The sequence below is a fragment of the Dacryopinax primogenitus genome, assembly GCF_000292625.1.
Source record: "Dacryopinax primogenitus strain DJM-731 SS1 chromosome Unknown DACRYscaffold_15, whole genome shotgun sequence".
NCBI classification, from domain to species: Eukaryota; Fungi; Basidiomycota; class Dacrymycetes; order Dacrymycetales; family Dacrymycetaceae; genus Dacryopinax; species Dacryopinax primogenitus.
Window position 1 is genome coordinate 750,952 of NW_024467212.1, and position 11,078 is coordinate 762,029.

Below are 11,078 nucleotides of genomic sequence, written 5' to 3' on the forward strand. Positions count from 1 at the left end.
CCTGTGTGTGAAGGGCGGCCAGGGATGGTAACGCGTCGCCCCTTTGATCCCGGGTCCCACACGCGTCAGAAATCAATTCTCACGTGATTGTAGGTATCACGTGGCTCCAATGTCACCGACAGCACTCAGCTCTTCATAATGTACGGTCACCACACGAACCAAAACGCTGCATCCTCGCCTGATATCAAACATGTATGACGCGTTCCTTTCACCGTTTCGCTGAGTATACTGACATTAACGAAGAATGATCAGGAACCACTCGTCCACGACATTCCTCCTGGCAGTGCACCCAGCGTACGTCTGTCCGTATCGTCCGCCCCCATTTTCATCCGCTGACACTTCAGCGCAGTTGATCGTTCCCGCCCATACGCAGCCAAGTCGCCTCCGATTGGCATTTGACTTGTGTCAGGCCGCGTGCAACATTTTGGTTTCGGCAGGGATTCTGTGGCTGATGTGGCGAAACGCAGTTGCGCACAACAGTGCGCCGTAACTCTTGTAATCCTACCGCGAATAGAGAGTCGCGCGGTGTCTTAGACACCATAACGCGCTTGTCGTCTTGGTTTACGGCAGTGTCTCATTGTGAGACCGGCTTGAGAAACACGCCCCCAACCACATATTCCCCTTCAGGTCGAATGGGTCTTACGCGTCACAAACCATGCTACTAACCAAGCCACACTCTCTTCACTTTCACCTGCTATGAATAGGAAACGATCTGATTATCGTCATAGAAGATGCAATATAACTGTCGAGAGAAGAAATACAAGACAAAAAACAGAATACAACAAATTGATGACCTCCGTCAGTTCGAGTGGGCATGAGAGCGAGGGGTTTACATGTGAACATGTGATAAGTTCAGCTGTCGAGCGTTGGGGTAATAAGCAGGTCATGGATAACCATCAAACGCCTCGATTCCAGACCATAGCATGAGTAGCCAGGTCGATGTAAGAAATAAATGGGGGGATAAAAATCTTCTTGTACAGTTCAGTGATGGCAGGCGGGAGGAGGGAGCGCCATATTTACGAATGAGGCTGGGTATGCAATGACATACGCATGCGATTGTGAACAGCGGGGGAGAATGAAGGGCACTCATGAGGATAGAGAATATCGGCGCTCTCAGCATGTGCCGCTGTGCGACATGTGGGAGACCAATCAGGCACCGAACAGAAGGCAGGGGTGAACATGTAGAAGGAAGCTATATGTGAACGCTAGTATCGTTACTTAACAGGTAAGGTGCGCCAAAACGGTGGAGAAAATAACAATTGCTCGTCCGCTGGTTGGTGCCACGCAAGCGAGATGTCAGAACAGGATGGGAGTAGAGAGAAATATTGCGGGGAAATGAATTACCGCCAAGATCGGGATCGAATGCTATTCCTGGCCGCTCGACTGTAAACGCGCTGGTCACCTTACCCCACCGAGGAGCCTCAAAGGATTTCCCATGATGAATCACGCGTCGCCGTTTGGCCCTTGGTCTGCCCGTCTTTCTGATGAACATTGTGGTCCATTGATGAGGATAAATATTTCCTGGATCCACTAGTGATATGGATATCTGCTCCTGCACAGACGGCACGAACCGATAACACTACAAGATGGCACATATCGACATCATCCCCGTCGACCTGCCTGGATCAGAGTCAAAAAAGCCGCTGCACTTCACTGGCGATATCTTCCAAGGATTCAACTCCCCGTGTCGATTCGAGGGGTGTGTGGAACAGCTAGAGGTTTGGGGCGAGATCCCATTGTCCATCGATGGGACGTTCTATCGTGTCATGCCAGACCACCACTATCCGCCCTTTGTTCAGGTACGCAACGCTTCGGCGGTACGCGTAACGCGATGACTGATAGATACATTCATTGCAGAACGAAATCCACTTCAACGGTGACGGTGTTATCAGCGCCTTCAAGATTGCGAACGGAGAATGCGATTTCCAGCAGATGGCGGTTCGCACCCATCGGTTCCTCGCCGAGAAGAGACACAGACGCGCGCTCTTTGGTACGCCGATTCGTACTACGTATCCTTTCTAGTCACTAACGTGTACACAGGCAAGTATCGCAACGCATATACGGACAATCCGATAGTGGAGGGGGTATTGCGTACGATCAGTAACACCAACATTGTCTTCCATCGCGGCGTCCTGCTCGCTCTCAAGGAAGACGGCCCACCTTTCGCAATGGATCCGACAACACTGGAGACGTACGGCGTGTGGGACTTCCAGGGGCAGATCAAGACGCCCACTTCCACTGCACATCCCAAGTTCGATCCACTCACCGGGGACATGGTATGTTATGGTTATGAGGCCAAGGGCGAAGGAAGCAAGGACGTTGTGGTATATAACTTGGACAAAGAAGGGAAGAAGACAGAAGAGGTTTGGGTTAAAGCACCGTGATGCGGGATGATACATGATATTGGGATCACAAAGAACTATATCAGTGGGTGAATGATTCTTCGTACATGGATGAGTCGTTCACCCCTCCCTAGTTTTCCCCTTGACATCCATCACAGCTGATATCGACCGGATCAAGCGCGGTGGCAACCACTTCGCCTGGCAGCCTCAGCTGGACCAGGCTTACGGCGTGCTGCCGCGGCATGGCGCCAAATCGGAGGACATAAAATGGTTCTATGCGGACAACGCCTTCCACGGACATGGTACGCGCTCTTCAATCGAGCTCATTGGATTCTTTCTGATATGTTGATAGTGGCCAACGCATACGAGAACGAGGAAGGTAAGATAGTAATGGATTTAACCGTCGCAGACGGGAATGTATTTTACTTCTTCCCCGAAGACGAGAGCAAGGTTTCCGCCCCCGCACGTGTCAAGTTTACGTCCCCGATGCACCGTTGGGTGTTCGATCCCAAGGCACCCACCGGTACACGGTACCAGCCTTACGAGCTGTTCGACACACAGGGCGAGTTTGCCAGGTCCGATGATCGCTATCTCGGACAACCGTATAATCATTTCTTCTTGTGTGTCATCGACCCGACCAAGCCGTACAACTTCCAAGTGGGTGACACTATATCTTTTACCCCGAATCCCCTCCTGACTGGCGAAATAGAAATGTGGCCCACCTGCTGGAGGCCTGTTCAACTGCTATGGCCATTTTGACTGGAAGACGCTTTCCAAGTCTGTCTGGTTCGCAGGCGATTGCTCAACCGTTCAAGAGCCTGTATTCATTCCACGCTCTGCGGACGCTCCGGAGGGCGATGGTTACTTGATGGGTCTCGTCAATCGACTCGATGAGCTTCGAAACGACCTCGTAATCCTTGACACGGCCCGGCCGTTTGAGGATGGTCCGATCGCAGTCATCAAGCTGCCCTTCAAGCTTCGTACCGGTTTGCATGGCAATTTCGTAGAGGCCAAGGAGATCCACGAATGGAACCAACGGCTACCGAGGGACCAGATCCCCAGACAGAATATCGAAGAGGTCATCAAACCCAAGCCAGGCAGCGTTTACCGGGACGGGCTGAAGCCGATCATGAGCGGTATCTTGCAGCCTGTGGCAGCCGTTAACGGGACGAATGGAGTGAATGGCACTCATTGAGTCTGTAATTGAAATGCGGTTCCACCCATGAAACAATCAGATTACATATAACTACATTGAGACAACTGGGCTCCCAAGGTGAAAGATCGAAAGACAGCACGGAAGACGTTTTTGATGACACTACCCTCTTCATATCAACTTAGCTACCCTGGCTTCTTGCGCCATTGTTGCCGAGCCGTACCACTAGACTAAGGAGAGCGGTATTTTCACTTGAGGCATAGAATTGTAAGCAGTCCATGCAAACCTGCAATGCTATACGTCAGAGCCGTGATAGTCATGAGATATGGTGGCTTACTTGGAATGAATGGTTGTAATTGGCCTCAAATTTTTGGAAGAATTCCCATCGCTTTTGCATATCCTGTTCGCCCTTTGCAGCCCATTTACTGAAGTTTGACGAGTAATTCGCAAAAGTTGAACAGGTCAGGAGAAGCCGTGAGTACACCTTCAACAGCTTCGAGCTGGTCAGCATACACTCCTTCAAGCAGGTGTCTAGGAAGTCGACATGGTCCTTCAATAGCTGATCGACCGTCGAGACCTTGTCGAGTGATGCTTCCAGCTTGCGCCAATTAGGCTCAAGCACTTCCGTTGTTGCGTACGCCATGACTTGCTGGACGAACGCTAACATCCTAGCACGCAGGTTGAAAACGCGTCTGCGCCACGCTTCGTGCTCCGATGCCTCTACAAGAGGAAGAGAGCTGGTTGATGGCAAAGGGGAAGCAGTCATTCTTGAGGAAGCCCTGGACGGAGCTGCTGCTCTTGAACCCGGCCTTGATGAGACCGAGGGGATCGGTGTTGACGACGTGGACACTGGGCCTCGCGACCGCCAGACAGGCTGCAATTGATCTGTCCACATACCGAGTAGAGCATGTTCCGTCACTTTAAGGTGTAGCAGAAAACGGAATAATAGCTGATATCGAAGGAGCGTCTTCCGGGAGATGACGAGCGACAGTGGAAAGGTGACCGCATAATCTAATGTTAGGGCATCCATCGCTATCACTAAGATTTAACATACGATTTAGCGGTAATCGGGTAGAGCTTACCGAGAAGATCACGCCGGTCTTTCTTGTCTTTGCTATCTTTCTCCTTGTCCTTCTCACTGTGCACCGCACTGCCGCCAATGGAGCCAAGGTCACCACTGACAGCAACGACCTTGAGCAGCCAGTCGTAGAGGCCCTCCCGGGCCATCGTGAGCTTCACATCTTCCCTGAACCCACCGACACCTTCATCCGGCAAGTTCATTGCAACTTCCAACAGAGCCTGCAGCTTCGGTAGCGAGACGGTTCGAGACGGTTTCTTCAGATCGGACATAGAGAGGTCAAGGAAGTGGCTGAAGAAGCCGGATTGAGAAAGGAAGAAGTAGCGCTTCAGCGAGCGCAGGCGCGGTATAAGCTGTTGGTCTTCAACCAGCAGCATTAGCAGTGTGCGATTCGCATGCTGATACGCGTCCTCGATGCGCTTATAAAATCTCCAGGAACGTGTTAGATCTGGGTTACTCATTTGTCCGGACGAACTCACGGTTCGCAGTCCATCCCGCCCTCCCAGTCCTCCCGCCTTGTTCCAACATCTCTTCCACATTCTCGGATCACATTCACATACTTGCCGGCTAGCAGCACCTTCCGCTTCCATCTATCTAAGAACTCAGGCACACAGGCGCCACCAGGTAGTCGACCAGTGTTCGCCCTTGGTAGCGGAACCCCTGTAGTCATCTTCTCCTTCTGCCCAGGTTCTGTAGGCGTGCCGTCCCTCAACGTATACCTCCTGTCCCAATACTCATCTGTGTAATCTCGCTCGAGGAAGGATGGTGCAAGGTACGGTTGAGAGCGGACGAAGAACTCGTTATCGGGGTCAGTGAGAAGGCCGCATTCGGCCCAGACGAGAAGGGTACGGGCATACGGCGTAGAGAGCCGGGCGAGTAGTGGGTTGAGCAGGGCAGGTGTGAGAGGATCCCTAGGCGGGATAGGTGTTACGTTATCGATGAAGTTAATCAATGGGACGCACCCTGCCATCCTGCGCATACAATCCCAAACAATGGCAATAACCTCGCCTCCCAGCACCTCACCCTCCTCCTCCGGGTCCCCCCCTAGCCCCTTGATGACATTGCCAATACCGCCGAGTCCAAGTTCTGCATTCCGTCGCTCCTCCTCGGAGTCTACGTCGCTCTCTTCGTCAGAAGAGGAGCTCCCCGCGCTTGCTGGATCAAGTAGAAGGGAAGAGGTGAGGGTATATAGTAGCGCTAGAGTGCGCGCGGATGGTTCCAGGTGTGGCATAAGAGAGTGCAAGGTTAGGCCAGGCTCCCCAGGTCGTGGCGTACTAAGAAAGGCATTCTCCAATCTAGTTACAAGGGTTATATGCTCCTGTGCTCACATGAGCGCGTAGGGAAGTCATCGGGAAAGGAGGGCGTACCTGGAGCACAGATCGCAGAGCACCGCACAGCGCATGGTTCACGAATCCACACCCTTCGATACTTTTAGCAGCAATGAAAGCTTGCAGTGCCGTGTAATGGGTTGCGATTGGCAATAACCGCATAATGAGATCTCTAATGCTCGGGTCTTCACCGATTTCGGTCACAAGTTGTTTCGCTTGTTGAGACGGTACTTACCAAGAGTGTCATTGCACAGAAATACTGCGCCTGCCAGAGGGTCATCCACGTGAGGGCTTTCGGGCGAATACCGAATCAACATCCCCTCGATTCCGAGCATGACATATAGCAGATCCTCCAGCACCATCGCCTCTTGCAGCTCCAAGCTCAAACCCTTCAGGTTGGTAGCATCTTGCGTTTCATCTCGGTACTTGCCCTTCGTATTCGCTGTAGGGGAATCGAATGCCGGCGGCGGCGGAACGCGCGAATTGAGGGGTGCTTGCAGAAAAGATGGTTCAGCGGCAAAACTGGTCTCCGCCCCGGCCCACCGGCTTGGCCCTGCTGTTGCAGCCTCCTTCTCCCTGGTGTGGTGCTTCTTTCCCATTCCTATACCAAGAGACCCGACCCGATCGCTCACCTCCCGTTCAATCTCATCGCGTTCTTCTTCCCGCAGGTCGTCGTCATCCTCATCGTCGTGCTGCCCGTGGGCTTCCCGCAGCCCTCGACGCGCTGAAGCGATGGTAGAAGTGACCTTATTGAGCTGTTTGGCTGAGAGACCGAGATTTTTGTGTCTTCTTGTTGCGCGCGAGGCCGGCCGAAGGGGAGTGTATGGTGTCGCCATATGTTTTGTCGCTGTTGTCGAGCTCGGCGGTCGACGCGTCGAGGACGCGAAGGAAAGAGGCGGAGGCTTTTTGAAGGGCACGTGGTTAAGATACGATACGTCGGCGCCGCCATCTCTTCCATCTCTGTCGGCCATCTCCGAATCAGTATTCCCTTCTGTATACGGTACCAGAATCTATAATGAGGGACATCGACCACGCTCATGCCAATTCATGAAGGGAACACTTGATCCAAAGATTGCGTTCTGGTTCCATCAAAGCCAATTATGTCTCTCTGACGGCGGGGGCCATGTTTATCCTCTGTTTCATCTCCTGACATTCGCTCAAAGGCGGGGATGCAATTGGTGCCAGAACTAAATGCAGTGCGTTCGGGCCCCGCTTATGTACAAAGCGGTCTGTTTGAACTATCGCTTATGCTCTGCACTCACCTTTGTCCAGTCTTGTCCAACGGGCGACTCCAAAGGGCAAAAAGAAGCTCTCTAAAGGGCAAAAGGAAGCTTACCAAGCGGTAACAGCGTGGCGCGCACGTGGTTATCGCTACCCATTCATCACAGCTTCCTGCAGCATCGCTTCCTTTGCTTCTTGCCAGCGTGGTGTCGGGCCTACAAATGTCAACGCTGCAACCTCTACGTCCACCTTAGTGCCCTTGATTCCCCTTGCCTTGGTCTCGGGCCATGCACCGCGCCCTCCTCATACGCAACATTCAAGACCTCATCTTTGCCAATGTCGATAATTCTGACCTCGCACGACTCGCACAAACATGCAAGGAGCTCCAGGTCCCATCCTTGCGGCACTTATGGCGCGATGTCAACGACAGCAAGCTTCTCATTCTCACCGAGATGGGCAATCAAGTATCGCATTTGGCGCTCGGCACGCAATTGCCGTACCCATGTCCACGGCTCAGCCTGTATTCCAGCCTTGTCCAGAACGCCAAACTCAAATTCGACATGCATCCGATTCGGAACCGGGTGTTATACTCTTTATACGCTCGCAAATTCGACCAGATTGTGTTGCCAAATCTCACAAGGTTAAAGGTCGACATACATGAAGCACCTCACCTCGTCGAAAGGGTCATGCCGTTCATCTCTCCGACACTATACCGGCTGACTGTCATCAGCGACATGGCTTGCCATTGTAACCCCGACTGGTCGGGAGTACCTTGGCAAGCTACTCGACCATACATCGAGTATTTGTCAAAACTTGGAATATCTCGACTTCACGGGTGTCGCGTTTCCAGAATCAGGCAACTTGGACTCGAACCTCGCGGCCCTCATTGGTCGCAACACGGGGCTGGTTCGTTTCAAGGGCGAGTATTCGGCTGTTGGTTCTCAAACCCTGAAAGCTTTGTCTGAAGCGCGAATACTATCATCTCTGGTGCTTGAGGGCAAGCCAGAAGAGGAACACACACTCAGTCTGCAGCGAGTCCACGTCGGGGGCTTCCCTCACCTCCATAACCTATCCCTCAAGAATTGCGTCGTTGAAGCCTCTACTCGACTTCTTGAATTCACCACGTCAACACTGGGCGAGCTCAATCTTGCAGTGTACATCCCTGACCTGTCCTTCCAGCCAATATATGAGCTTTCTCACGCCCTTCGCCACTGCGGGATCACCCTCCGCAAAGCTGTCATCAAACTCGTAGACAAATCTAACGAGAGAAGGCGACGGCCGTTGCCCCTTTATCCCACGCTGCTGTCTGTGCTTTGCCGAAGCCATCAACTTCAACATTTTTCTTTCAAATTTGATTCACTCAGTCCGCTTGACATCTGCGATGAAGATCTAAAGAATGTTGCCGAAGCATGGTCCGATATACGATCCTTCTCCTTATCGTGGAATCCCCCCGATCGTATACCTACGCGCTCCCGTCTTCCGATTGTCGTCACCCGAGGCGGACTACTGTCTGAATCAGCGCTCACTCTAAATGCGATCGTTCCTTTCTTGGAACACTGTCCCTTCCTCGAGAAATTCTCCGTGACATCCCTCACAGCTGATGTTCCTTTCCGTCCTCGGGAGCTACTTCCCAGCGCTCGAACTCAGTCACTTTCCCTAGACGTTGGAAGGGCGGAGATCGAGAACTCAGGTGCTGTGGCAGAGTTTCTTCACGCCATTTTGCCAAATGTCAAGCTTCGCCATCAACGCATTGGGTTTAGATGGCCCCTGTGGGCGGAGGTCCAGAGGAAATTGACTGAGCTTCAGACTTCTGACCCCGCCCCAGGTCAGGAGGTCTGAATTGCAACGCTCACTGTAACATGCTCATGCAGATTAGGGCCATAAGTCTACTGCTCGCCTGAATTTCGTTCGGCGACTATGACTATGTGTATAATGTGGATGTTCACATGGTTTTGCTGAGAATGGAAAGATAGGGTCTTGCCTTGCTTCTCGTGGCGGTGTTAGCCTCAATAGAAACGGCTGTAGTTGTTTGCCCCTGACATGCGTTCACCTCTCTCTCCCCTGTCTTGTCCATAGCTATTGCCCCCCCCTCTTGCATGGCTATTTATTGTACATGGCTTGTTTCGATAGACTGAACGACGACGTTATTCTCCATATCCTTGACGGACTTCCCATCCAAGACCTACTCACCTTTTCCCAGGTGAGTACCCCCAGAGGGTCGATGAGACTAGACCTCACGACTGATAGTAATTCAGACATCGACACGTGTGCACGCGATCATTCGTGATTCTTTGCGGCTTCAATTTCGATTGTCTGCCTTTGCGGAAAACTATGTTATCCGACCTCAATCGCTCCCGTGTACCGTTCCTGAACTGGATACATTCCTTCGACAGCATACCTTAACATGGGCAAGGTTTGAAGGAAAGAATAAAGAAACTATCTCTTTGCCACATCCATCGCTCGAAAAGCCGATGATTAGTTACCGCAAAGGGCTATATGTGGAAGCAGACAGAAACCACTATGATGTTGTCCGCCTGAATACTCACTCCACCGGAGAGGCGTCCACTACCGCGCGATATTCCCTTCCGGTGGATGCCTTCGAAACAAAAGCTGTTCTGGTGGACCCGGACCAAGATCTTCTGATCTTGATTACGCGGGACGAGTGAGCCTCATTATATTCTCTTCATCGTAACCGTCTGATCGTAGCCTAGAGCGTCCAATGTACGGACCTCATGTTTTACTGTTGCTGGCTTTCCCCATCCGCGGAGTTCTGGATATGTCGACTGTGGACTTCACGACCCACCTCCTCCGTTGAACAACTTACATGGTCTTCGGTACTACGAAGAAGCCCCTGTGCCATGCGATGTTTGCGGAGACATAATAGGCGCCAGTCCAAGTACGGAGCAGGGATCGGTGCTGCATATATGGAATTGGAAGACCGGTGCTCAGTTACCCCCACTCCGAGTTGGCAAGACATACACGTCTTTCAACTTTTTGTCTCCCACAACATTTATCGCCAGTGCTGGGTACCATCGACCTCCTACCATTGATTACTACGTTTTCGGGACCAGCATTGAACTGGAACGCTCGCTTGAACTGCCTCGAATACTCAATGATCGAACGTTCGCATTCACAACGACTGTGTCGAATCCCATCGGCCGACGCTCGATGCTGCCCATTGAAGCCCGTGTACACTATATACGGGTTTCTATAGACCTCTCCCTCTCGGGATTCTATAACGTTGTCGTGAACCCTGCGGTCCTCACGGACCCCACACTGCCGAAAGGCACCGAGCCAATACCGTGGGACTGGTGGGGACCTGACAACACTCGCTGGTTTTCAATCGACGGGAACATGTACTTTGGTCTACATGGGCCGCCCTGTGTGCATGGAAGCAGGATCGTCATTCAGCGAATAGATCCTTCAAACAACGCCGAAGGACCTTACATTTATGTCATAGCGGATTTCAACATCCTTCCTTCCCTCCGACAGGGCGTCCTTGTTGGAGCGGCTTCCGAGGCCGAGTCTAGAGGGTTCACGATTGATGGAAGTTCAAAGATTATCACTGCAACGACGCCTATTATCCACCCCGCATTTGAAGAAGGCGAGATCGAATCCCGCCTCCCATTCCGCGAGATCAGAGTCAAAGGCCCCTTTGCTCGGAAGCCATCTTGGACTTGGCTGGACGAAGAGCGACTGATCGCTTATAGGAATCACCCCGACGAGTTGGATGTGGTGTACATGGTGTAGCGGGTTGATTGGCATGCCTGCTACAGTTTTTTTTTTTCGGTTTCCAATGGAGATGGGGTAGTAAGTTTCCAAGAATGTGACTGTGTAATCTTGGTATGAAGCAATGCTAAAAGCTGGCGGCACGAATGACTCATAGATCTGTCATATCTTGGTCATTATATGTAGTTTTACAACATCAATGAATTCTAGACACGCCGAATGCAAAT

General features: G+C 51.9%; 3 protein-coding genes across 3 annotated transcripts; 2 read left to right on the top strand and 1 right to left on the bottom strand.

The window, feature by feature from the left end:
* Positions 1–1,503: 1,503 nt before the first annotated feature.
* On the top strand, positions 1,504–3,537 carry DACRYDRAFT_117892 (carotenoid cleavage dioxygenase; the record flags this gene model as incomplete). The annotated part of the gene is made up of 7 exons (XM_040770486.1): positions 1,504–1,799; positions 1,858–1,990; positions 2,041–2,363; positions 2,418–2,427; positions 2,477–2,644; positions 2,695–2,999; positions 3,052–3,537. The coding sequence occupies exons 1-7, from the start codon at positions 1,587–1,589 to the stop codon at positions 3,535–3,537; spliced, it is 1,638 nt and encodes a 545-aa protein (XP_040626607.1). The 5' UTR covers positions 1,504–1,586.
* Positions 3,538–3,676: 139 nt separating this feature from the next.
* DACRYDRAFT_55632 (uncharacterized protein) lies at positions 3,677–6,737 on the bottom strand (the record flags this gene model as incomplete). Its single annotated transcript, XM_040775339.1, has 9 exons — positions 3,677–3,781; positions 3,833–4,232; positions 4,359–4,533; positions 4,590–5,002; positions 5,053–5,484; positions 5,536–5,891; positions 5,941–6,086; positions 6,137–6,470; positions 6,534–6,737. The coding sequence occupies 9 exons, from the start codon at positions 6,735–6,737 to the stop codon at positions 3,677–3,679; spliced, it is 2,565 nt and encodes an 854-aa protein (XP_040626608.1).
* Positions 6,738–9,235: 2,498 nt separating this feature from the next.
* On the top strand, positions 9,236–11,061 carry DACRYDRAFT_117895 (uncharacterized protein; the record flags this gene model as incomplete). Its single annotated transcript, XM_040770487.1, has 4 exons — positions 9,236–9,322; positions 9,378–9,784; positions 9,834–10,866; positions 11,038–11,061. 4 exons carry the CDS (start codon positions 9,236–9,238, stop codon positions 11,059–11,061), a joined length of 1,551 nt encoding a protein of 516 aa, XP_040626609.1.
* Between the last annotated feature and the right edge of the window lie 17 nt (positions 11,062–11,078).